At 40.9% G+C, this 25,677-nt stretch overlaps 1 protein-coding gene across 1 annotated transcript in view; it reads right to left on the bottom strand.

Moving 5' to 3' along the window:
* Positions 1 to 283: 283 nt before the first annotated feature.
* Positions 284 to 25,677, bottom strand: part of HIBCH (3-hydroxyisobutyryl-CoA hydrolase) — a 65,733-nt gene continuing 40,339 nt past the window's right edge. The window contains exons 7-14 of the mRNA XM_067470861.1: positions 21,845 to 21,923; positions 20,764 to 20,909; positions 19,237 to 19,323; positions 14,330 to 14,388; positions 13,337 to 13,418; positions 4,984 to 5,103; positions 3,145 to 3,178; positions 284 to 681 (exon numbers count right to left, since the gene is read on the bottom strand). Of these exons, the coding sequence (XP_067326962.1) occupies positions 563 to 681; positions 3,145 to 3,178; positions 4,984 to 5,103; positions 13,337 to 13,418; positions 14,330 to 14,388; positions 19,237 to 19,323; positions 20,764 to 20,909; positions 21,845 to 21,923 (726 nt within the window). The 3' untranslated portion in view covers positions 284 to 562. The remainder of the gene's footprint in view (positions 682 to 3,144; positions 3,179 to 4,983; positions 5,104 to 13,336; positions 13,419 to 14,329; positions 14,389 to 19,236; positions 19,324 to 20,763; positions 20,910 to 21,844; positions 21,924 to 25,677) is intronic.

Here is a 25,677-nt window from a genome sequence, read left to right as displayed (position 1 = left end):
ACAAGCTCAGCAGCTCAGTGCTTTAACCCACTGCACCACTGGGTTTCTTAAAAAATACATTAAAACTGTACCCTCGGTCTGCTTCTGATACGATAAATAGTAATCAGAGGTCGGTAGAATACATTCAACATAACATTCACTTTTAGACCACTGCTCAATTTTCTTTTGAACCACATCCCATTGGACCACTTTCCCAAATCTTGTTCGATCACTGCTCAACTACTCCCCACATTGGGTATAGTTAAATTTCTGTGATCATAGATGAATCAAGAATATCTGAGTCTTTATATTAATATGTTTTATTTTACATGTAGAAGTAGAAATGCGTAAACAGAGACTCCCATCCTAAAACATGAATGCCTTTATGGGACATCCCCAATAACTCTCTCTAGTCCTGTAGTTATCTCTAAAAATGTAGCTCCTCTTCATTAAATAACAGCAATAAGCGTTTCACCCAATGCCGATGATCTCTTTGCATGTTGAGATCATAAGCATACAATTCATTGTGTGAAAGAAAGCGTTGATAAGGCTGGCATCCGTGAGGCTGGCATCTGTCCAAAATCTACGGTAACTTGAGATCACTGGTTCCAAGCGACTGAAAGCATGAGTCCAAAAATTCATCAGTTACTTCTTCTAGAGCAGCTGGCTTCCATTTTGGGGACTGGTCTTTGTCAATAAGAACTACCAAAGAAAACAAAGAAGGATGTTCTCAGTTTTCAGTATCTATATGAGAAGCATCAAAATCACAATCTCTCTCTTTCTGCCTTTAAAGAGTAAATAATTGTATATGTTGTCTTGTTATATGCTATTTGTGCATTTTCTACGGAAGACGCATTAAGAATTTTGTTTTACTCTAATTGCTATTTATCCATGAAATAGATTGCTTCAGAGAATGGTGGAGGCTCCATCTGAAGGCGCAACTAGATGGGCGTCTTGCAGGGATGCTTTAGTTGTGTATTCCTGCAGGGTGGGGGCTTGCATTAAGATGCCCTTCTAACTCTTCTAACCCTTCTAAGCTTTTAAAAAAATTGTGTCAAAAGTAGCTTGAGAAACTGCAAGTCACTTCTGGTGTGAGAGAACTGGCCATTTGCAGAGACGTTGCCTAATAATAATAATAATTATTATTTATTTATTTATTTATTTATTTATTTATATACTGTTCTATCTCCCTGTGGGGACAAAGAGCTGTTCCCAGGTAACATCACAAATCATACAAAGTAAAACAGATGTTTTACCATCCTGTGGGAGGCTTTTCTCGTGGCCCCACATGGGAAGCTGGAGCTGACAGACAGGGGCTCACCCCACTCCCCGGATTCAAACCACTGACCCTCAGGTCAACAGTTCAAGACAACAGAAGGGTTTAACCCACTGCGCCACCTAAGCTGTGATTCTATAATAAGTGATTCACTATATGTTATGAAAGAATATTTAAATGTTTCATTCCCATTTCTTGGAGCTAAAAGCTGAGATGACTACACTAGAGTTCTGCTCCAGTTTGAGAGAGAGCGTCCAACAGATGGGATTCGAGTTTGAGTAGTGAACCTCCATCATACAAAGTGTTAGTTGATGATAGCTCATTCACTAGATTTTTAAAAAAATAATGAAACTATTAAAAACAGCGAACTGATTCTCTACAGCTCTGAATATTTAGTTTTCGGTCAGTACTTCACGTAGCTTTGTAGCTGAGTAATCTGGTTATGCCTTCTGTCTGACTCACATCTTCATGATCTTGCCAATTTTACTTATTGATTTTCTAAAATATTAATATTCTTCACTAATAACAAGTCAACATATATTATCAATAACAACATTTCTGCTATTCCATTCTGCTATAATTAAACTTTATGAATTCTCTCAGCAGGGCCTGTGATTATTCCTGAGCATGCCTCCCTGTGAGAAGGTGAAATGTAGTAATTAATGGCATTGGCTTAAACTCTGGCCAACTGTACTTATTTATACATCCTTTACCACCCCAAAAAATAGTGAATTTTGAAATGCAGGTGCTCATCATGGTAATCTGCCTAAGAAGACCCATAGGGAAAGCCCAGACATAGTATGATCTCTATATTCACAGGTGATAAGTTCCTGAATTCCTTGTAGAAACAGTAGATAAGAGTGAATCCCATTGAACTTTTTCCACCAGAAATTACCACAGAATCTGTGAACCCCACCTCCTCCAAGATGAACTGAACCACCTCAACTGGGCTCTACAGGCCAATGGATACTCCACCTCAGACATCAGAAGAGCTGCAAGACCAAGAACAAGCCACAAGAATAAAGATGAAGATCCACCCAGAGGAAAAGTGTCCCTGCCATACATCAAGGGAACCACTGACCGCATAGGGAAGCTGATGAGGAAACACAACATACAAACAATCTACAAACCCACCAAGAAAATTCAACAAATGCTACGTTCAGCAAAGGACAAGAGGGATCCTCTCACCTCTGCAGGAGTCTACCGTGTACCATGCAGCTGTGGACAAGTCTACATAGGGACCACCAAACGCAGCGCCCAGACACGCATCAAGGAACATGAAAGGCACTGCAGACTACTCCAACCAGAGAAATCAGCCATAGCAGAGCACCTGATGAACCAACCTGGACACAGCATTCTATTTGAGAACACAAAAATGCTGGACCACTCTCACAACCACCATGTCAGGCTACACAGAGAAGCCATTGAAATCCACAAACATGTGGACAATTTCAACAGAAAGGAAGAAACCATGAAAATGAACAAAATTTGGCTACCAGTTTTAAAAAATTCTAAAATTAAAACAACAGAGAGAAAAACAGGCAGGGACATCTAATCACCTTTCATTAAGAGTTTGCTCCAGACACAGTCAGCCCATTGTATGCTAATCAAGGTGGTCAATTGAAAAGATTCACACCTAGCCCATCTTACAGTAGCCTTTTGTCTCACCCTGGTCTTTCCACAGATATATAAACCCCCTTTTCCCAGCTCCAGACCTCACCCTCTGAGGAAGCTTGCCATAGATGCAGGCGAAACGTCAGGAGAAATGCCTCTAGAACATGGCCATATAGCCCGAAAAAACCCACAAGAACTGAATTACCACAGAGTTGTCCTGGAGAACATAGAAATTTCATAGAGAGGTTTAAAGACATATCTGGATTCAACTTTACCTGCACGGACGCCTTCGTAGAAGTCATGGCCTCTCTGGAAAATAAAAATAAATGTATTGTAACACCACACTTTTCTTTCTCTTTCTGTATCACACTCCCCAAGGCCAACTGTAACTAATGAGATGTAGTCTAACCTACTGTGGATCCTGGGCCCAAATGGGGTCCCCTTTTGGAGTCCCAAAAATGTGCCAACAGTAAAAGTTTCTGAAGGTTGCCTAGTGCAATGGTTCTCAACTTGTGGGTCCCCAGATGTCTTGGCCTTCAACTCCCAGAAATCCTGGTAAACTGGCTGGGATTTCTGGGAGTTGTAGGCCAAAAACATCTGGGGACCCCAGGTTGAGAACCACTGACCTAGTGGCTGTTTTAGACGTTTATATGAATCTGTTGTGCAGTGTTTACTCTGCAGAAGATGCTTCAGCTGTGCTTCATAAAAAGGAAAATCAGTCTGTTTAGACAGTCTTGCAAATGCTGATATCTTACCAGTAAATGTTTCATTGTACTACTATTTTATATACTGGGGTTATGTAAACATTTATAGTAAGAAAGGGGATAGAAGTGGAAAAAGTCAAAGAAATGCTGGTCTAAATCATTACGAGTTTTACCATATGGGTAATATGATTTTCAGCTTTTCTTTGCCATAGTGTTTAGTGTGTTTGTACCCTCTCTGCACAACACACGCTGCTTCCAATGAAGTCATGCATCTGCACAAAACCATTGCTGTGGGTGTGGATGACAGCATATTATCTAGCGCTCGGCAGCATTGGTGTGAGGAAAAATGTCTCACTCTCTTGGGAGTGGGCTGGAGCTTCATGAATATTATAAGTGCCTCATCTGCTAGACTTTGTATTTACATTCCTTGTCTCCTTTTTCAAAAAGTAATAGTTATGGAAGGAATATGTTTTCTTTTTTAAAAAAAATCTGCTGCTATTTGCAGCCCAAAAGAACAAAAGAGGTCCTGCTTCTGCTGCTGCTACACAGAAGGCCTGGGAGCCACCATCATGAACCTCTTTGGGCTTGTTGGCACCCCAGGGCACTGCTTTTTAAACTAGGGGTCCTGGTCCCAAATGGGGTCCCCTTAGCTCATTGCTGGAGTCCTGAAAAGTTTGGCAGCAGTAAACTTGATTTTAGATAAAAAAAGAAATACTTCATATACTTCCATTTCCTCCAATATTTCCATTTTCTTTCACGTGAGAACCTTCCTTCCCCTGGTTTATTTAATTTATTTAATTATTATATTTAAAAATTACATCTCTAGCTCTGACAACTCTAGACATTGCCACAAACTGAATATACTCCAAATATCCTCCTAAACCAGGAAACTTTTTTTCTTCTCTAAGCGCTGTTGGTATGACTTTTTTATCTTTTAAATGGTCTATTAAATGTGCTTTGAATTGTTTTGACTGCATGCCTTTCAATGTAATCATTTTGTAATTGCATTTTAATTAACGTTCGTAAAATAGGATTTGAGCTGAACTTTAAAATGTTCTGAAAACCAAGATGCGGAACAGGGGAGGTGTAAAATAAACAGATGATTGATTGATTGATTGATTGACTGATAGACAGACAGACAGTGCTATTGTTATTATTATTATTATTATTATTATTATTATTATTATTATTATTGGGCAGAGACTTGGAGAGCCATGAAACTCAGCCAGTCACTCACTCAACCCAATATCCCTCACAAGTGGAGGGGAGACATAATGATAGACATAAATCATCTTGAGCCCACTGGAAGAAAGGCAGGATATGTGAATGGACTGCTATTAATCAGAGAGGAAGGGAGGAGAGAACTCTTTTGGGGCCCCAAAGCTACCATCTAAATGCCAAACTTCTTACCACACATGCTTGGCTCAATCGATACTCCATAACGAGTATTTCCTGCAGGCTCAAGGATGTTCCTTCTCTAAGCTGCCTGAAGGTCATCTTCAAAGATGTTGGCGACATTTTAGAAATGGTCTGTGGACAAAACAAAACGTTTTCGGAGTCAGTTTTCTATATCCAAATATAAAACACGCCGTCTTGCAGGTTCCAAAAACACAGCTGCATTTCTGTATTGGACTCTATTCATGTCACACTAAAGCAATGGTCTTCAACCTGTGGGTCACCAGGTGTTTTGGCCTACAACCCCCAGAAATCCCATCCAATTTACCAGCTTTTAGGATTTCTGGGAGTTGAAAGCCAAAACATCTGGGGACCCACAGGTTGAGAACCACGGCACTAAAGATTTGAATCTTTGAGTGCTGGACTAGGATCTGAGGCCCCTTCTACCCAGCTGTATAAAATCCACATTACTGCTTTGATAACCTGGGTTATCTGGCAGTGCAGAAGGGGCCTGAGAGACCAGGATTTGTTCCCAGGAAGGCGCGTCAAGCCAACCCTGACCGGGACTGCCTTTCACCTGGAAACCGATGCCTTCACTGCGGGAGAAGATGCAGATCAAGAATAGGGCTCCACAGCCACCTACGGACCCACCGCCAGAACACCAACCTTGGAGGACCATCATCCTCAGACTACGGGGAGCTCCTAAGTAAATAAGTAATTACTACTACTATATATTAGAAGTTTATTTCCTCAAACAAATAAACATTGGTGTGTTTGCTCTGAAACAGGGCAATCAACTTGTTGTCCTTTAAATGTTCTGGATATCTTCTCCCATAATTTCTAATCAATGGCTCTGCTAGCTGGTATTTATGTGAGCTATTATGCTTGATGTTGAGGGAGAACAACAAAGGATGGGAAATTTTTAATAGTCTCTGCTCAGAAGAGAGGAGTCAGAGTTGGATCTCATAGCAACAATCGTGCTCCATTCTCCCAGCTGACTGGAGCTTCCTTGAGCTATCTTGTGCCAAACTCTTACTAAGTGGTTACACTAAAGGTGGAAGAGAAAAAGAAAGCAATTAAGAAAAAAAGGGAAAGGCATTAAAAAAAAACTAAGATAAGATAATTTGAATACAGTCAAAGGAACAAATCAAAGGTTCTACACCTTTTCCTCCTCTAATGGATTATGTAACTTTCAGTTTCCTGCTTCTTGTGCCAAGGAAAATAACTTTGTGCTTTGGAATATTCCTCTACCAATATTCACAGAACATCAAAAACTAACCTTTTCTAACTAACTAACTAATATATATATGTATATGTGTATATATATATATATGTATGTATATATGAATATATGTATGTATATATATGTATATAGATGTATATATGTACGTATATGTATATACATACCCACACATACCCAAACACACACACACATACATAAATACACACAACAATCAGCAGAAGCTTGAAAGTTGAGGTTTGCATTGCAAGAGATAGTTTGCGAACACTACAAAAACAGGTGAATGAATGCTAAAATTTATGAATCGTTGTTGTTTCCCCCATCCCTCAAGGGCAAATGGCAGATTTCCAACCAAGAGAATCAACTTCCCCTCCCCCCCCCCTTGTGATCACTCAATTCTCCTGCTCTCCCTCTTTCCAGACGCCAGCTGATAAAAGCAGTGACCCATTTTGCCTGGGACTTTACATCTGCTAACTCCCAGCTGCTGGGCAGATCCTGTGAGCACAAGCAAGGAAGAGATTTATGCCTCTGGTTCTGTATACATGAATCACTACCAGCTGGCTTAATAGCAAAAGCAAGCAAAGAACAAATGCTGCTTTGCAAAAGAAATCCCCAACAAAACCTAAAAATCATTCCCCCCACCCCTTGTTAATAGCATCCGCCTTAGTCTTCTCTTGACTGCTCCAGTTCCTTGAGTTTTCTCTCTAACCAGGGGGCAATTTGCAGCTAGGAATTTACAGAATTCATATCAATTCCTCAAATGTTTCAGCTTTAATGACAAGTACAAAGCGTCTCTGTTTTTGCAAGAGGTAACTTGAGGTAACCACCAATTATCTTGTATACTGATTGGAGGATTCTCTTGGAGTTTATCAGAAAACACAAGTCTATGCACAGTATAGGATGGAATTCACAGGAAATGCTACAAAAATTTTAAAAAATGCAATGCATGTTTATGTTCTCAAACCAAGGTACAATAATAGAAGTTCATTTGCATGAACAAATTTTAGTTCTTCAAAGTTCATGTAGGCAACACACATTTCCTTGATCAAGTCATTACTTGCCTATAGACTAGTGGTTCTTAACCTGTGGGTCCCCAGGTGTTTCGGCCTACAACTCCCAGAAATCTCAGCCAGTTTACCAGCTGTTAGGCTTTCTGGGAGTTGAAGGCCAAAACATCTGAGGACCAACAGGTTGAGAACCACTGCTATAAACAACCAAGGAGCAAATGCAAAAATCTAAAGCCCTGCTGCTCCATTCCTCCTGCCCTACAGTCCTCCAGCTTCTAAAGGTCATCTCATTATAACTTTTAGGCAATGATTTTCCAAGCCTGCCATGCAAGAGAAGGTTATCCTATGACCAGAAACTGACATAGCCTCTACCTACAGTGGTTGCCCAGCTGGGAGACAAAGAAATGAAAGCCGGCTTGGTTAGGGAGCATCATTCCAGCTGTTTCTGGACACCACCACCCTCCTGTCTGAATTCAGATCCAGAGTAGCTACACCAGAGAAACGTTTGCTCCACTAAGATGATAGTGGCTGATGCTAAAGGTAACATTTGCCAAGTAAACACTCATTTGTGTGTTCAGGGGGTGAGAGGAGCTGGAACATTAGAAGCTGCCAAATCAAGCTGGAGAAAAATTCTCTATGAACTCTACCCCTCAAAGAAACAAGCAAGGAGAAACCAATTAGCAATCTACCAATAAAAGATCCTTGAACCAGGAAAGTTATCTTGTATTGTTAAAGGCTTTCATGGCTGAAATCACTGGGTTGTTGTAGGTTTTTCGGGCTATATGACCATGTTCTAGAAGCATTCTCTCCTGACGTTTTGCCTGCATCTATGGCAAGCATCCTCAGAGGATGCTTGCCATAGATGCAGGCAAAACGTCAGGAGAGAATGCTTCTAGAACATGGTCATATAGCCCGAAAAACCTACAACAACCCAAAATTATCTTGGTTGGGTGCCATTTTCTTACCCACTTTCAAGTCGAACAGCAGCCTTTTTCATTCTCCCAACTAAAACCTTAATGATGTGATTCCACTGGCTGGATTTTTATCCTACCCAACAGTAATTGTCCCAGGTGAAACCCTTCAAAGCAAACGATCGGAGACTACAATCACCACTGCTTTGCACATGAGGTCTTCTCGAATGCTACAAAACTAACGGGTCCCAAAAATAGCTGAAACATTTCTCACTTTCAGAGGAAGGAAGCTGGTGTTACTTCTGAGATAACAATCCACCATGACCCCATCTCTAGTCCTTTAAAACTAAAGACTGAGCTAGAACGCCTTGCTCCTGTCTCACATGGAATGGGATGTTAACATCCATAGCATTTTCCAGGGGGAAAATACCAGGAGACGCATCAACAAATTCCAAACGTTCCCATATTGGAGGTCAGTACAAGGCTTCCCCAAAAAGCCTGACCGTGGAGGTGTTTTTAATGGCAGCCAAGGAAAAGGAAAGGCAATGACAGAAACGTATGGAGGGTGGGTGCAGTCTCGAAGAGTGATTCACCAAGCCTTTCTATTAATAAATACAATGTGCTAAGAGGAGGTGGCAAACAGGAGGAGGAAACCGAGGGGAGAACAGAGGAGGAATTGGTCCATTAGCCGAGTGAAATAATGGTAGGATTCTCACAAGGGAAACGGTATCTCTCTCAAGGGAGATCAGCTTGTCCTCCGCTCCGCTAGCTATTTCGATACAGATTAGGATTGTCTTGATTTCTGACAACACGAAGCAACTGGTCTTTCATAGCTCAATGCACATTGGGCCTACTCTTTCCAGAAAATTGTGCGGCTGATAGGGGAGAGAAACCTTTGAGCACAACCCAACACAACCATGCTTGGAGGAAACCGCCTTGCCCTCCTCCCTCCTCATCTGGGATTAAATGAGAGCTGAACAGCTGTTCTTCCAAGGGAGGGCTGGAACTCAAGCGTGCTGGATTAAGCGATCCTCTGCAACCGGCAGCTTTACCAATCAACCAGTTCTTCTCTCTGCAGCGTTTAGTAATTGAAAGCCGAAAGCAAGGAAACTCCGCATACAAAGCTATTGACAGCAGACAGGGCTAGGCTAAAGGGGCCATTAGCAGCCACTCAGGAGCAAGTGAAAGCCTCAGCGAGGAAGTAAGACCATAGAAAAGAGGAAAGCCTCCGAGCTGACAAATCCTCACAAACCTGACACGATGCTGGTCTCCATCTGCAAACATTTGTCTACAGCCTAGGCCAGAAATGCAGCTTTGGGTTTTCCACTCTCACATATTTACAATGACATTTTCTCCTTTCTGTCACACAGCCGGATTTAGGTCTGAGCTATGAACAGAATGTATTACGGAGTCCTGATTGATTCAGGAATTGAGGAATGGAAATCTGTCATCTTTTTTTCTCTCTCGTAGGTAATCTCACTGCAGAGCAACTGAAAATTACATGGGAGAGGTAATAATCTTCAGCACCGCACAATTGCAATTAATTTTATCACAACCTTCATGAAACGCATGGTGAAAGTCAATTCTCTGTGTGACTGGATCCCGGAGATTATCACATGGTTGGATTTGTTCTGCGGTGGGTTTAAAAACAGACACTACAGGGGGAAAAACACAGTCTGTTCCAAATGTTATCCTAAACATTTTATGGGAACTGGACCAGTGTAATCGTACATCTGTCTACCCAAAAGTAGATTTCACTGAGTTGGTGAGACTCATTCCCAGGTTATATGAATGCAGCCTAAACAACAGAACATGAGAAAGATCCTACATCTGCTTAACTATTGTGATAAGCAAAGAGTTGTTGTTTATTTATTCCGTTGTTTCCGACTCTTCGTGACCTTATGGACCAGCCCATGCCAGAGCTTCCTGTCAGCCATCACCACCCCCAGCTCCTTCAAGGTCAAGGCAGTCACTTCAAGGATACCATCCATCCATTTTGGCCTTGGTCGTCCCCTCTTCCTTTTTCCTTCCATTTTCATTGTCTTCTCTAAGCTTTCCTGTCTTCTCATTTTTTGGCCAAAGTACTTTTTCTGCATAAACATTCAATAGATTTGAGACCTGAAGCAATATATTAAGGGGTTAACATCACAGAGGTGAGTCAGACCAAGGAAGTCTCTCATAAGATGGCCAAGGTTTAGGACTTCCTAAGTGTATTTCTTCATAGGAGAAGGAAAGGGACAGGGGAGAAGCTCTAAGTAATACGAATTTCAAGCTAGATTACATTAAGCTTGGAGGAGACCCACTGAAATTAACGGGGCAAATCCATTATAACTACATTTAACTCCGGCTGGTTTAATGAGGCTAAACATGAGTAAGCCCCATTCAAGTTCAGTGTGATGTTCATAAAGCATAGGTTCAACAATTTTATCTCAATTTAGCTGTAGGTTTCAAATGATCCCAGACTAAAAACCACAAGTAGTTTTTGTATGTTTTCATTCCAAATATCTAGAATTTTACACATGTACACAGCCAGGATCTTAGAGTGCCTATTTTGGGAGAAAGGTGGGATGATGATTATGATCATCATTGTCATCATCATTTCGTTTAGGACTAGTCACAACATCTCTATTTAACAAACAGCAAGAAGAGGATGCATTTAAAAAAAGACAGATAGCATCCACACTTCTACACACGTTGTTATCTATAATAGTTATAATTCATTAAGAATAAGGGAGGAATTGTGCCCTTTTGCAAGCCCCAATTATTTATTTTCTCTTAATAATTTCTATAAAACTGCATTGTTTTCATCAACAAAAATATATGCACATCCAATATGTTAATACATCATGTGAGAGAGAACAAACATTTTTTCAGTGAATTCTATGTGGGTTTTTTTTTACTGAAGGGTGATGAGCAGAAAACAATTATTTATGCCAGGCCTCCTCAAACTGAGGCCCTCCAGCTGTTTGGGCCTCCAACTCCCAGAAACCCTAATGAGCTTGTTCAATTGTCAGGAATTCTGGGAGTTGAAGGCCCCAACAGCTGGAGGGCCACAGTTTGAGGATACCTGATTTAGGGCCTCTGATTCTAGCTTTGATGTTTTGACTGAATCCATGGATATAGAATCCATGGTTAGAGGGTCAACTGTATATGGCTTCACCTAGGCATGATCCTAAGTACAGTGGCCTCAATTAGTTGGCATCTAATTAAAGCAGTGATTCCCAACCTTTTTTTGACCAGGGACCAGTTCCCAACATTAGTTCCAAAATGGTTACAAATCAATTTTTGGTCAACTTTAGATTCAGTTTGGTTACTTGGGGTGCTGATTAAGAAAATTGCTGTGGATAGACCACATCAGCTCTAGTGTCTGATACAGCATATATGACATCCAGTAGTCACCATCTGCTCGCCCAGAAAAAAACCGTATTTAATAAGCCTAGGCACTATAAGAGAGTTTCACGAGACCAGTCACTCTCATTTCAACAGGGCAGTAATGGTGAAGCCGTGGACCATATTTTAGTTCTTGGGGACCACTGGTGATCCACAGACCACAGGTTGGGAGCCACTTACTTAAAGTATCTCAACATGCCACTTTCTTTCTAAATTGGCACTGACTAAACCAATCACATTAAAACCCAAGCCTTATCTACAGTACACAGTTACTGACGCTCAAGATGAATTCAAGATAAGGACATTTTTAATTAATTGGTAAGCCATTATTCAAAGTAAATCAAAGTTCTTCTCTATACACCAAGGGAAATTCAAATTTCACCTGCCTTTTTCAATATGGCAATTTACCACACAACACATACCTGAACTATAGCTAGAACAACTACACAGATCAAAGGAGGCACAATCTCTCCTCAGCCAGCTAGAAGCTTAGTTTAGAAGAATTATTTTTGAATTCAAATACCCAAAATCTCACAACCAGCACAACCAGGATATAGACCAGTGGTTCTCAACCTGTGGGTCCTCGGGTGTTTTGGCCTACAACTCCCAGAAAGCCCAGCAAGTTCACCAACTGTTAGGACTTCACTGAACTTGAATGGTACTATAGCAATATGTAACAAAATTTGAAAAAAATACATATTCCTAGTTCGAAAGTGTTATTTCATGTTTAATCATGTGGTACTAACTTTGAAGGTAGTTGTTATACTCAAGAAACTTTGTTTTTGTGGCTGCCACAAACTAGGTTGAATTGGTTGAGATTCGATGCAATATCCATTGAAAAACTATAGCAAAATGTGCTGCAGGATGTCCCGCCAAAACAAGGTGTTAGAAGTTTAATACACTTTTTCCGTGTTTTAATGGCAGAACCAATTAGGAAATGACATTTAGAACGCAGGAACAAAAATTGTGTTACATAGTGTAGACAACCCTATGGCAACGCTATCACAGCTTTTTCTGGGGCTAAGAGTCTTTGACTTACTCAGGGCCACTCAGTAGGTTTCCATGCCTGAGTAAGAATTCAAAGTAATTAAACACTCAAACTACTACATAAAGGATCATTTAAACATAAGAAAATATACTGGATGCTGTCCTTCCAAGCCCAGAAAACTCTTTGACCCAGCAGAAACTTCAAAAAATGGAAGATATTTTCAATAATCCCCATTTTCCTCTGCAGCCTTGAGGTTCCCCTCTGCCTGAAACTACTCAAATGAAGCCCAAACAGATGGGGAGAGAGGGTAGGGAACTGCAAAAGAAATATGGAAATTAGGAAAATCACATCTTTGCTCTTCTGTTTATAGAATCAAGACTGAATCGGTCTTCTACAAATGGAAGAATAGCATAGGCAACAATGCATTATGAATAGTTAAATAAATATAAATTTAGAAATGTGCACCTATATTTTATACATATATACAGAAATCAAATGGCAGGCAAGAGTTAATCTACAGCTGAAACAAATATCCTATTGTTCATTAGTCAACACCCTTCCCTTTCGAGAGATAAGCTGCATATTTCCTCTGGATCACAGCCAAGGAATCTGGAATAAACCAAGGTGCCCTTTGTAGAAGAAGGAATTGTGGTCCTGAGTTTGACTGGGAGAAACTCTCCCTGAAATTTGATCTGCAACTGACCAAACATATATGTTATTATTATTTTATATTGCGTGAAATAACTAATTTAATTAATGCCACAGCACAGTCATTGCCCCGTAGGTAGTGTGGCAAAGATAACAAGTATTTGAAAAGGAAAGAGAACATCACCTCCAGTTGCTTCAGTGCAAAAGGAGAGCCATCCTTCTTCAGTTTTTGAATGATTTCTTCCATGCTGTTTGCTGAAAAGAGACTGAAAACAGAAAACACAATTCACACACCTTTATACCAATACAGGAACCTAAAATATCCTTGATGGATAGCCACCTGACTTCTGTATGAAAATCTCCAAAGACAGACAGTTTCTTCCCTTCTGAGCCAATCTGTTGCACTGTTGAACGGCTTACAGTTAATACAATTCTTTCTAAAATCTTGTGATTTATTCCATCAGTCTGGATCTGACTCCTTGGAGCAACCAACCAGAAACGAGTTTGTTCCATCCACAAAGTTACAGCTTTTCAGATATTTGAAAATGGCTATCAAAGGGCCTCTGAACCTTCTCTTCTCCAGGAGAAACATAGGCTGAATCCTCTCTGCTTATCTCTTAAGTCCCACCCAAACACATTTCAAGTATAATGACCCTCAGGAATAATTTCAGCTGGGAACAACAGACTTTGTAGAAAAAGTAGAAAGCAAGCCAAGTTTTCTGCATAGACCTTCTTGCTTCATTTTCTTTCACTCTACGAAGAGCTCCCTTTCCACATGGAATAACAATTGATTTAAGATCTTGAGGTGGCGACCCTCTTCTGCAATTCAGATCCACAATTGTTTAGATCAGTGGTTCTCAACCTATGGGTCCCCAGGTGTTTTGGCCTACAACTCCCAGAAATCCCATCCAGTTTACCAGATGTTAGGATTTTTGGGAGTTAAAGGCCAAAACATCTGGGACCCACAACTTGAGAACCACTGTTGGATCAACAATGCAGGCCTAACAGATATAGCCCAGTTACACTATGTACTCTTTCTAATTTACTCCAACTCTAGACATCAAAAATAATTATGATATATCATTAATATGTTGTACAAGCATCTTAAAAGAGACACAGTGACATTTCCCCCGAAACATCTCCTCAATATATTACTGATGAAATTGTCCACAAATACCTGTTAATTTTGTCCATGTGTTCAGCAAGAATAAACTCTTTCTCTTGATCAAGTTTGCACTGTCACAAAAAAGAAAAAGGCAATACCTTTCATTGACAGATTCCATTTAAAAAAAAAAACCAAAGAAAAACAAAAGTCATTTTGTGCAGGCTTGTGGGATTATTTTCAGTTTTACTCCAAATGTCTTCTCAGGTCTTACTGCAGCTGTTCTAACAAAGTTAGAGGTACAGTAGAGTCTCGCTTATCCAACATAAACGAGCCAGCAGAACATTGGATATGCAAATTACATAATTATTTTACAAATTAAACACCAAAACATCATGTTTTACAACAAATCGACAGAAAAAGCAGTTCAATACATGGTAACGTGCATTGGAACCCAGGAAAGAATGAACATGGAATGGCTTGACAATGTCTTTGGAAAATGAGCTAATAGGAAGTTACTGGTGTTTTATGTTTTTAATGCTTTTTAAAAGGGTTTTAATAATGTGTGTTAATTGTTTTTAATTTTGTTTCAATTTTGTTTATGTTCATTGTGGCATCGAATCGTGCCAGTGTCCCCTTACACAATGGACTTTACACATCCTGTATGTCCTGTTCGAGCAAATTGTGCGTACTCCACAATCCCCTTGGAACCCCCCTCGCTCGACTATATACGGAAGAGACACAAGGTGATGCAATGGGTTTTGGAAAATGTAAACCTGCATAACCATTTTGGAGAAGATAACTGCGCTCCATGCAGTTATGCTGGCCACATGACCTAGGACAGTGGTTCTCAACCTGGGGTCCCCAGATGTTTTTGGCCTTCAACTCCCAGAAATCGTAACATCTGGTAAACTGGCTGGGATTTCTGGTAGTTGTAGGCCAAAAACATCTGGGGACCCCAGGTTGAGAACCACTGACCTAGGAGGTGTCTACAGACAACACTGACTCTATGGCTTAGAAATGGAGATGAGTACCACCCCCCAAAGTCGGATACAACTAGACTTAATGTCAAGAGAAAGCTTTAGCTTTTTATGCTAAATCTACCAGTACACAAATTCACAGATAGACTAAAAATAAAGAATAAAGGAGGAAATCTAGGATTGGAATGATGCCAAATTTGTGAAGTTAAGCAATGGTGATCCCAAATCAGTCTCTTGGTGTTGTATCCCAGAGTACTCTGTACTTAATCACCACACCAGTACAATAAAATCAGCAAGCAGTTTGCTGAAGAATATATATAAGCAAAGCAGTAAAAATGGTAAAAGCAGTATCATCCAAAGATATGAAATAGTCCATTAACTTCAAGGTACAAAGGTAAAAACACAAAATCCAAGGATGAAAAATCCAGGTAAACAAGACAATATGAAAATCCAACACAGAGAACTCCAGAATAATCCTTTAGACTTCGAAACAGGAACCTGGCAAACTTGGAACATGAAACTAGAAAATCCCTTGATGCAAGATGCTCTTTAAACTCCAGTGTTGCCCAGACAAATCTAAAATCTTTTCACCATCTCATCTAAAGCTTTTCCTGTCTCATAAACCATCAAGAAATCATTTTGTTTACCTTTACAACCAGATAAGGGCCTCTTTTCTCTCTTTTCTAAGAAGCGCAATGACCTTTGGTGAACTTGGAAACTTGCCCTAAGTTTATAGCCTTCACACTCTACAGGAGAAACACAACATTCATTTTCAAGACTTGAAACCTCAGGCCTTTCAGCAAGACCAGACTTGAAATCTCAGGCCCAGCAAAACCATCATCCGCACTGACATCAGACACAATAATTGGCTGAACTACAACACTTGGGAAGAATGGGAAGCACATTTGTTACGTTCCTATTTCCATACAAAAGATGTGCATTTTGCACCTCTCAATACTATAACAGGACAAAGCACATATTAATTCAGATCCTGTTGGCTAATCCCACGTAGAGTAGACTTATTGAATCAACTATTAAATAATGAGTCAGCACACAAGCAAATCCCATTGCTTCAATGGAGCTATTTTTGTTAGGACTAACAACCGGATTTACCATTTGCCTCAAAAAAATTCTAAATGCTTTCAGTCCATTGTAGTGAAAAAATGCACACATGTACATTTGTAAGTGATGACTGATAGTATGTGAATTTGAAAAAGTTGCTTTGCCAATGGAAAAATGTGAATTTATGGAAAAAGCAATCCAATATATACATGGAGATTAAGGAAAAGCCTCATACCTCAAGGGCAGGACAAGAATGTCAGTGAGAAGTGTACTGAGAAATAAAATAATGTTCACCTTTTTATCCTTTCAGAGCTCCAAAATAGAAGAAAAATAATGATAGTCGTGCTCCTGGCCCTTACAAAGTTCTTCAAAAGAAGGAATTTCAGTAAGACCAGCTTATCACATACAAGATGAAAAAGCAGACAAAAAAAAACTGGCACCTGTTTGTGATAAAAATGGCACCTGTTGAAATTCCTTCCAACTATAAAAGGCTCAGCAGCCAGTCTTCCTTTTGCATCCGTCCACCCTATGAATGGACCTTCCTAGCTGTCTGCATTAATGAACAATGCTGCTGGAAACTATATTTACACACAATCGGATTCAAAGGAATGTCAGTTTGGTGACTGGGATTGATTCTTTGCTGCCTGCCGTGAGGCTCTGCGTGAAGTGAAGCGTCTGAATGGAAGCTCATGACAGATGCCAGGAATATTTTGCCACGGCAGGGGCCAAGGTTAAGCTACAAGCATGTGTTTCAGTTACAACAGCATCAGCTGCAAATCAGAATCGAATGCCTGTCATTTGTATTCCAGGAGTTAGCTTCCACTCCATTCACTCACAGCTTGTATGTTCCTATATTCTCCCCTCCTCATCAACCTTTGCCCCAAAATTGACTGCCATGGCAGTACATCCCTTACATCAATATTTTCCTTGATGGCTGATCCACAAACCTTGCTATTGCAAGGGTTTGACCATATTTGGGAAAAAGGGTAAGAAAAACGGACATCTCTATAGGTCAGATAGCAAGGCTACAATCAACACAAAACTGGAATTGTGTCTTATGCCTTTCCACTTCAAGGAGCATTCTGTGAAACTCAAAATGTTAAAAAGAAGAGAGCACTTCACAGCAAAACCTGACACTACACAAAATCCTACCACCATATTTTCTGGCATACAAGGCGACTGGGGGTAGAAGACGACCCCCAAGTTTTAGGGATATATTCACCATTTAAGACTACCCCTCTTCCAACACTATGCCCCTGCATCCCCCGCCGCTCTCCTTTCAAGGACCTCCTCCACCCTCGCCGCTCACCTCCTCCAAAGGCCACTGAGCTTGCCTAGGCCCAAGGAAGTGCCTCCGGATGACAACCCCCAGCAGCCCCGGGCGGCGGCGTGCCTTGGATGTGCTCGCTGAGGCATTCTGGGAGCCATAGGAGTCAGGGAACTACTGCTTTCAGAATGCCTCAGCAAGCACATCCATGGCACACCGCCGACCCGGGCTGCTGGGAGTCATCCAGAGGTGCTTCATTGCACCTCGAATGACGACTCCCAGCAGCCTTGGATGGTGGCATGCCTTGGATGTGCTCGCTGAGGAATTTTGGGAGCAGTAGGAGTCAGGGAATGACAGCTCCCAGGATGCCTCAGCAAACATATCCAAGGCACGTCGCCACCCAGGGCTGCTGGAAGTCATCGTCCGGAGGCACTTTCTTGGGCCTAGGCAAGCCCAGTAGCCTTCGGAGGAGGCGAGCGGCGGGGGCAGAGGAGGTCCTTGAAAGGAGAGCGGTGAGAACAGCGGGGGAAGCAGGGAAAGCCCAGCAGGTCATCACCCCCAGTCGGTCTCTGTGGCAATGCAGCCTGCCACTCCTCCTCTCCATGCCCTCTCTCCTTCCGCCCTCCTCCTCAGGTCACGCCGCTAAGGGAGATTTTATTCTTTTCTTTTAATTATTATTATAGTAGACAACCCCCGACTTTTCACAAGATTTTCCAGGCTTTAAAAGTCGTCTTTAAAAGTCGAAAATACGGTACTTAGATGTAAGCTCCAATGTTAATGGGACATATTTCCAGGTGTGTGTTCCTAGAACCACAGCCTTGCTTATTCTAATTTCTGCCTGTTCCTTGGATGGCACTTAATACTGCTCTCTAATCAAGTGGAAACTAGTTCAAGCTTTAACTAACTCCAGCTTTAAATATCTGAACCTTTTACTCTGAAAGATTTTAGGCATGCTCCTAAAACCCAGAGGGACATGTAGTGTTGCAAACATAGCCTATCATACAAATAAAGCATCTTAATCTACACCAAAACATTTAGAATTATCTGAAAAGCCTTCTTACAGCGTTAAAATATTATATATCTGAATAAGTATTTAAACATTTTGCTTATTTGTTTTTTATGTGGCACCCGCAGTGGAAAGGTTCTTAATTTCTATAAAAACAGAGAAACTGGTTTTATTCTGATATATAATCTAGGAAAGGGGGGGGGGGGGAGGAAGTTAAATGGAAAATAAGTTCCTAATGTTAACATGTGTATGTGTCAGGGTTAGGTTTTTAAATCGATACTGCCATAACCTGGAATTAGATCTGTTTTAATATGAACTTAATAATCAATATGTCTGACAGAAAGAAATGCTTCATATAGATTTTTATATTAGATTTGAACATTAGATCTGATTTATATCTGCAATTATTACATCCATCCATAATAAAGCTAGAGCTCACACACACAGATTACACGCAACACCAAGGCAAAAAGAGAAAGAGAGACAGAGAGACAGAGAGAGGGAAGGCACATAAATCCAATTCTATTTTTTACTATGTACAAAATCCAAGAAATCTTAATGGTCTATTCCTACTGCATGTAAAACAGGTCTGTCCCAGTTGAGACTCATGTAAAAAAAAAAATAACAATGAGGAGCGAGAGCTCTTCCAGTTAAGATATCCACACACCTTCTTATGATACAAATCCAAGATCTCGCCAACGTTTTCCTTTGAGGGGGATTTTAATTCTGTCAGATCTTTTTCTAAAGCAGCCACCTGCAAGTTAAAAATTAAAAACAAATGAAGCCCATTGTGAATTTTGTAAAGTAATTTAATCGTATTTTAATTTTATATCCACACACCAATATTTAATTGTTTTTCAATTTTTTGTATTTGCTTTGTTATAAAGTGTCATTACATGGTGTAGCTGCCTTGAATCCTCATGGGGAGAAAGGTGGGGTATAAACAAAGTTGGGAAGAAGGAGGAGGAGGAGGAGGAGGAGGAGAGGAAGAAGAAGAGGAAGAAGAAGGGGAAGAAGAAGAAACAGAAAACCAGAAACTTGATAAGCTCTTCTTGGGCCTTCAACCCTCTCTCTGCAGCCCTTCCAGACAGGTTCTATACCTCAGGATCTGATCCCAAGTTTTCTGTTTATCGCAGTTCAGACTCATATAATCCAATATAAAGCAGAAAATCTGAGATCAGATCATGGGATATAGGGCCTGCCTGGAAGGGCCCATCTGGAAGGGCCCTCAATTCATGCTGAGATCTTATTCAAGAGTAGTTGTTCTCAATCTGTGGGTCCCCAGATGTTTTGGCCTTCAACTTCCATATATGCTAATGGCTGGTAAACTGGCTAGGATTTCTGGGAGTTGGAGGCCAAAACACCTGGGGGACCCACAGGTTGAGAATCACTGCTCTAGAAGAACTAATGTAAAAACTTTCAACACGAAGGACAGGATTGCAATATATAAAGAGAAATACATATGCTATATACCAAAATAGACACCTGCTTCTCCTAACATTTCAAAGATAGTCAGAATGAATCTCTTTGTAAGTAGGATAAAAAGAAAAAGATATCAGAGAATATATAATAAAATATGCTAAAGGCCCAGTACCTTGGAGCCTAACTATACGTTCACAAGTGGAAGAAGTTTTTCCACTCATGGACAAAGCCAAGGTTTGGTGGAGGATTTCATCAATAAATCAGAGAAATTCGTTCTCCCTTACTTTCTCAGATTCTAAGTCCCTCTTTCTTTGTACCATAAAGTCCTTAAGCCCTCCAGAACTGAATTTTTCATGGAAGTGTCCATGAACCAAATTTCATTGAGGGACAGCAGATTCAAGATCCTAGTCATTGACATCAATAATCTTAAGAATGTGAGAATGGAGACCCACCAGATGTCATGAATGACAACTCTTATCATCTCACAATAGGCCAAACTGGTGAGGATTGATATGAAAGCACCATTTGGCAGCCTATACATTTCACAGCCCTGGTCTTTATATGCTTAATTTAATTACCGGGCAGCCTCTTGGACGTTTACTTTGAGAACCACAACCACCTTGGAATGATGAGCAGGGAAAGTAATACTCATTCCCCCCTCCAGAAAGTGGAAGTGGATTGCTGAGAAGGCCTGGATTCCAAAAATGCCATGTTTATGCTGTTCTGTTGACAGAGTATACAGCATGCCCAATGACCACTTTGAGGGATTTACCTTCTCTGCTTCAATGAAGTGAGTTGCAATCCCTGCTTTCTGCACATCCCTTCCTTTTAACCTAAATCCAGTCAAGGCAAGATAAAAGCCCAGCTTTCCTGAAAGTCTTGGCAGGAAGTAGCCTCCACCCACATCAGGGAAAAGGCCTGCAATTAAAGACAAAACAGATATGAAGCAAGGCAACAATTCCTCGAATTGAAATTTACAGTCTTCTGCCCTTTCTGTAGATCTCTAAGATCTTCTAGGTGTCAATTTGGCCTGATATTACAACCTCTGTTGGCTTTTCTCAACTTCCTCCAAGACATGCTACAATACGAATGCTGATTAATTTTGCTTGTGACCTTTGACGCTACCTTGTTATTGACTTCAATTGTCATGTTAGACTCTGCAGAGAGAGAGCAAAGATTATCTGAAAAGGCAAGTGTGCACTTTCAGAGATGAACAAGCATCAATAGAAGTGACAAAAATGCAGTTTGCTGCAGATAAACTGAAAGACGCTTGCCTCAAATTTCACAATCACTGAGCTGTGCTCAGTTACATCTGCCACATTATGTCAGAAATTGATAGTCACCTCATACTGGGGCAAGCGGGTGGTGTTTTATTTTTTTGGAAGATAACCCTCAGAAACTAAGAACCATGAAGAATATTTGGCAGGCAGAGCATCCATATTAAAAATGAATGACATTTCAAGCGATTAATCTATGAGAGTTCTTGGAGTCTAACTAGAATACCCCCAATGGATTGGATCATGATTCTGCCATCCATAAAACAAACTCACTGAAATCAATCAGGATTAAATTAGTCTTGAGCTCCATTGATTTCAGTGGGTCCACTTTAAATCAGGATCCACCCTATTGCCTATTACAAAGAAAAACGGGTATGGTGGAGGGGGGAGGTTAAGCCAGATCAGAATAATAGTGTGTAGGGGGATGGGGATAAAGAGGGACTTTAACCCTTTGTCCCCTGGTTTCACTTCATCCAGATCAGGCTCTTTGCATCTACTATTCACAGTGCAATATTCCCTGTAGATATGGTGTTCTTACTGTATACTGCAATACGAAAGTCAACGTTCATTCCTTACCTATTGCAGTCTCTGGCATTGCAAAAAGGGTCTTCTCTGTAGCAATTCTGAAATGCCCATGAACAGACATACCAACACCCTATCGAAAAATGAAAGGAAAGACAATAATTATGTTGCAGTTATAATACAAGCTTGCAACACACACACACACATACACACACACTAGCCATTCCTTGCCATGCACTACTGTGGCCCAATCTGGTGATTTGTAAAAGTAAAAGAGGGCTTTGGTGATGTTTTCTTGCCCTGGTGAAGGGAGTTGTACTGGCTGGCCTTAAGGCAGCATTGCTCATCTTGGGGGTCAGGACCCCGGGGGGGGGGGTGTCACAAGGGAGTGTCAGAAGGGTCGTCAGAGACCACAAGAAAGCACAGTATTTTCTGTTGGTCATGGGGGTTCTCTGAGCAAAGTTTGGCCCAATTCTATCATTGGTGGGGTTCTGAATGCTCTTTGAATGTAGGTGAACTATAAATCCCAGCAACTACAACTCCCAAATGTCAAGGTCTATTTCCCCCAAACTCCATCTGTGTTCATATTTGGGCATATGGAATATTCTTGCCAATTTTTGTCTAGATCCTTCATTGTTTGAGTCCACAGTGCTCTCTGGGTGTAGGCAAACTATAACTCCAAAACTCAAGGTCAGTGCCCACCAAACTCTTCCAGTATTTTCTGTTGGTCATGGGAGTTGGGTGTGCCAAGCTTGGTTCAATTCCATCATTGGTGGAGTTCAGAATGCTCTTTGATTGTAGGTGAACTATACATCCCAGCAACTACAACTCCCAAATGACAAAATCATTTTTTTTGAGTGATAGTCACTCGTTGGCCTGAAAGGTGTATTGTGTCCAAATTTGGTATCAATTCGTCCAGTGGTTTTTGAGTTATGTTAATCCCACAAACAAACATTATATTTTTATTTATATAGATATATATTATTCTAGACTATACACAACACAGATACAAATATGGGCATGACCTTACTTCACAGTATATCTCCTCCATCATGACTGTGTCTCTTTCCCATTTTCCCAGCAGTTATAAAGCCCCAGAATAGATAGGAACGGCTGCTGCTTATGGAGACCATTCTGACCAATACATAGTAGTTGGATTCAACATGGTGGGGACGAACTAATGAGGATGTGCCCACAGATGGTGTATACACATCTCTTTCCTTTCCCCTGGAAGCCCAGATCAGCTGTATCCTCACGGTATTACCTGTCTCTCTTCCCACGGGTGAAAAGCAGCAAAAGGCATCCCTCCCAGGTCCCTTGTGCCTTGTCCAAAAAGGGACATATGAATGTACTGTATATATAATATATACGTCATTAGTAGGATGTTTCTTTTATACTCAGTTCTTGTGGGTTTTTTCGGGCTATATGGCCATGTTCTAGAGGCATTTCTCCTGACGTTTCGCCTGCATCTATGGCAGGCTTCCTCAGAGGTCTGCTGGAGCTGGGAAAAAAGGGGTTTATATATCTGTGGACTGACCAGGGTGAGACAAAAGGCTTTTGTAAGTTGGGCTAGGTGTGAATCTTTTCAACTGACCACCTTGATTAGCATACAATGGGCTGACTGTGCCTGGAGCAAACTCTTAATGAAAGGTGCTTAGAAGTCCCTGCCTGTTTTTCTCTCTGCTGTTTTAATTTTAGAATTTTTTAATACTGGTAGCCAGATTTTGTTCATTTTCATGGTTTCTTCCTTTCTGTTGAAATTGTCCACATGTTTGTGGATTTCAATGGCTTCTCTGTGTAGTCTGACATGGTGGTTGTGAGAGTGGTCCAGCATTTTTGTGTTCTCAAATAAAATGCTGTGTCCAGGTTGGTTCATCAGGTGCTCTGCTATGGCTGATTTCTCTGGTTGGAGTAGTCTGCAGTGCCTTTCATGTTCCTGGATTCTTGTTTGGGCGCTGCGTTTGGTGGTCCCTATGTAGACTTGTCCACAGCTGCATGGTATACGGTAGACTCCTGCAGAGGTGAGAGGATCCCTCTTGTCCTTTGTTTCTTTTATACTTTGCCTTTCTCCCAGGAAGCTCAAAGCAGGATTAAAACGATCTTGTGAATGATCCCCTCTCCAGATTGGTCCCACTGTTCGAACCCTTGGGCTGCTCCCACTCACTTCTTAAGCAGAAGCAATAAGACGTAGTCATGGGGAAAAAAACAAGTGAAGGTTTCTTATGCAGTGGGCCCTAGGTATCAAAAGGGTTGGGTTCTGAGACCCTCCCATGGACACCAAAATCTGTGGATACTCAAGTCCCCTTATATTATAATTGTATACTGAAATTGTGTCTGTTATATAACATGACAAAATTAAGATCTGCTTTTTGGGATTCTTTCCCCCCTGAATATTTTCAAGCTGTGGATGGTTGAGTCTGTGTTTACAAAATCTCGAGCCACAGAGGATTGACTGTATAATAATGACAGAGAACTCCCTGGACCCTTTGCACATTCCCAGTTCCTAAAACCTTATTCAGAACTTAATCAATTTCTCACTTTCTAACTCGCCTTAGATGTGCCTCTCAGTTATATCTCCCCCCATAACCAAAGGATGTTGATGGCCAGCTCTGATCAGAAGTGTCCAGTTTCTCACTACATGGTTATTATCCTCATTTTTTAATCCAATGAGGAGGCTGAGAGAGAGAGAGAGAGAGAGGGAGGGAGAGAGAGAAGCTAGTCCAAGGTTATCTAATGGCCTTCATGGCCAAATGGAGAATTGGGTCTCCCAAGTCCTAGTATAACACTCTAACCAATACATCAAAGCAGTTATTACACCCAAAGCACACAATCCTCAAGTTCCTTAGCAACATACACTACATACAAAATGCAACAATAGACATGGCAAACACAGGAGTGGCAATTCAAATAAATCACACATTTAATGTATAGATAAGAGCTATTACGTGCAGCCAGAACAATCTTCATTTTTTCACCAGAAACTCCTATTGTGGATTTTGAAAGAAGGCAAGGACCTTGCCTATTTGATGGAGCCATTGCTATGAAAATCTCAAGGACACATCAGTTTCATACATAAGTATATATACATATAGTAGATTGTAAGCCTGAGGGCAGGGGACTGCTTTGTTGTGCTTTGACTTGTAAAAAACCATGTATAATGATGGCACCATATAAATAAATATGAAGAAGGAGGAAGAGGAGATTGTCTCCTCAAGCCCTGACCCAAAGCTTCTCTGAAACACAGCAATAGTCTAAATTTCTATGCAGATTTCCAAATTCCACTTCAGAGATGGTGGAGACGTATAGGACTCAGACTAAATAAAAAGAGCATGTTTCTGATATTCAGCTAAATATTTGTTACTTAAGGACTGAAAATGAAAGGCAGGAGGTCTCTACCAAGCATGGAAGGGAATGAGAAGAATTATTTATTTATTTATTTGGAGCATTTCTAACCCATCCTTCTCACCTCCAAAGAGGGACTCAGGACGGCTACCAACAGGCACCATTCGGTGCCAAACAATATAACAAGCATAATATACAATTAACCTACATTAAAAACCATTATAGATACATTTAAAAAGTTTGCTGTTTCACATCGTCTTCCAAATCAATCCATTGCTGTTGGCTAAAAAGTCCATTAAAACCATCTATTCTGCAAACGATTGATCCATAACCAGGGTTTGAGCTTCTTCCGGAAGGTCATGAGGGAAGGGGCAGATCTGATCTCATTAGGAAGGGAGTTCCACAGCCGAGGGGCCACCACCAAGAAGGCCCTGTCTCTCGTTCCCACCAAGCACAACTGTGATGGTGGTGGGACCGAGAGCAGGGCCTCTCTAGATGATCTTAAGGTCCTTGAGGGTACGTAGAGGGAGATACATTCAGACAGG

This window comes from Anolis sagrei, chromosome 1 (assembly GCF_037176765.1).
Source record: "Anolis sagrei isolate rAnoSag1 chromosome 1, rAnoSag1.mat, whole genome shotgun sequence".
Classification (NCBI taxonomy): domain Eukaryota; kingdom Metazoa; phylum Chordata; class Lepidosauria; order Squamata; family Dactyloidae; genus Anolis; species Anolis sagrei.
Note: the sequence above shows the minus strand (reverse complement) of the source record. Positions and strands in the feature narration are given on the sequence as shown.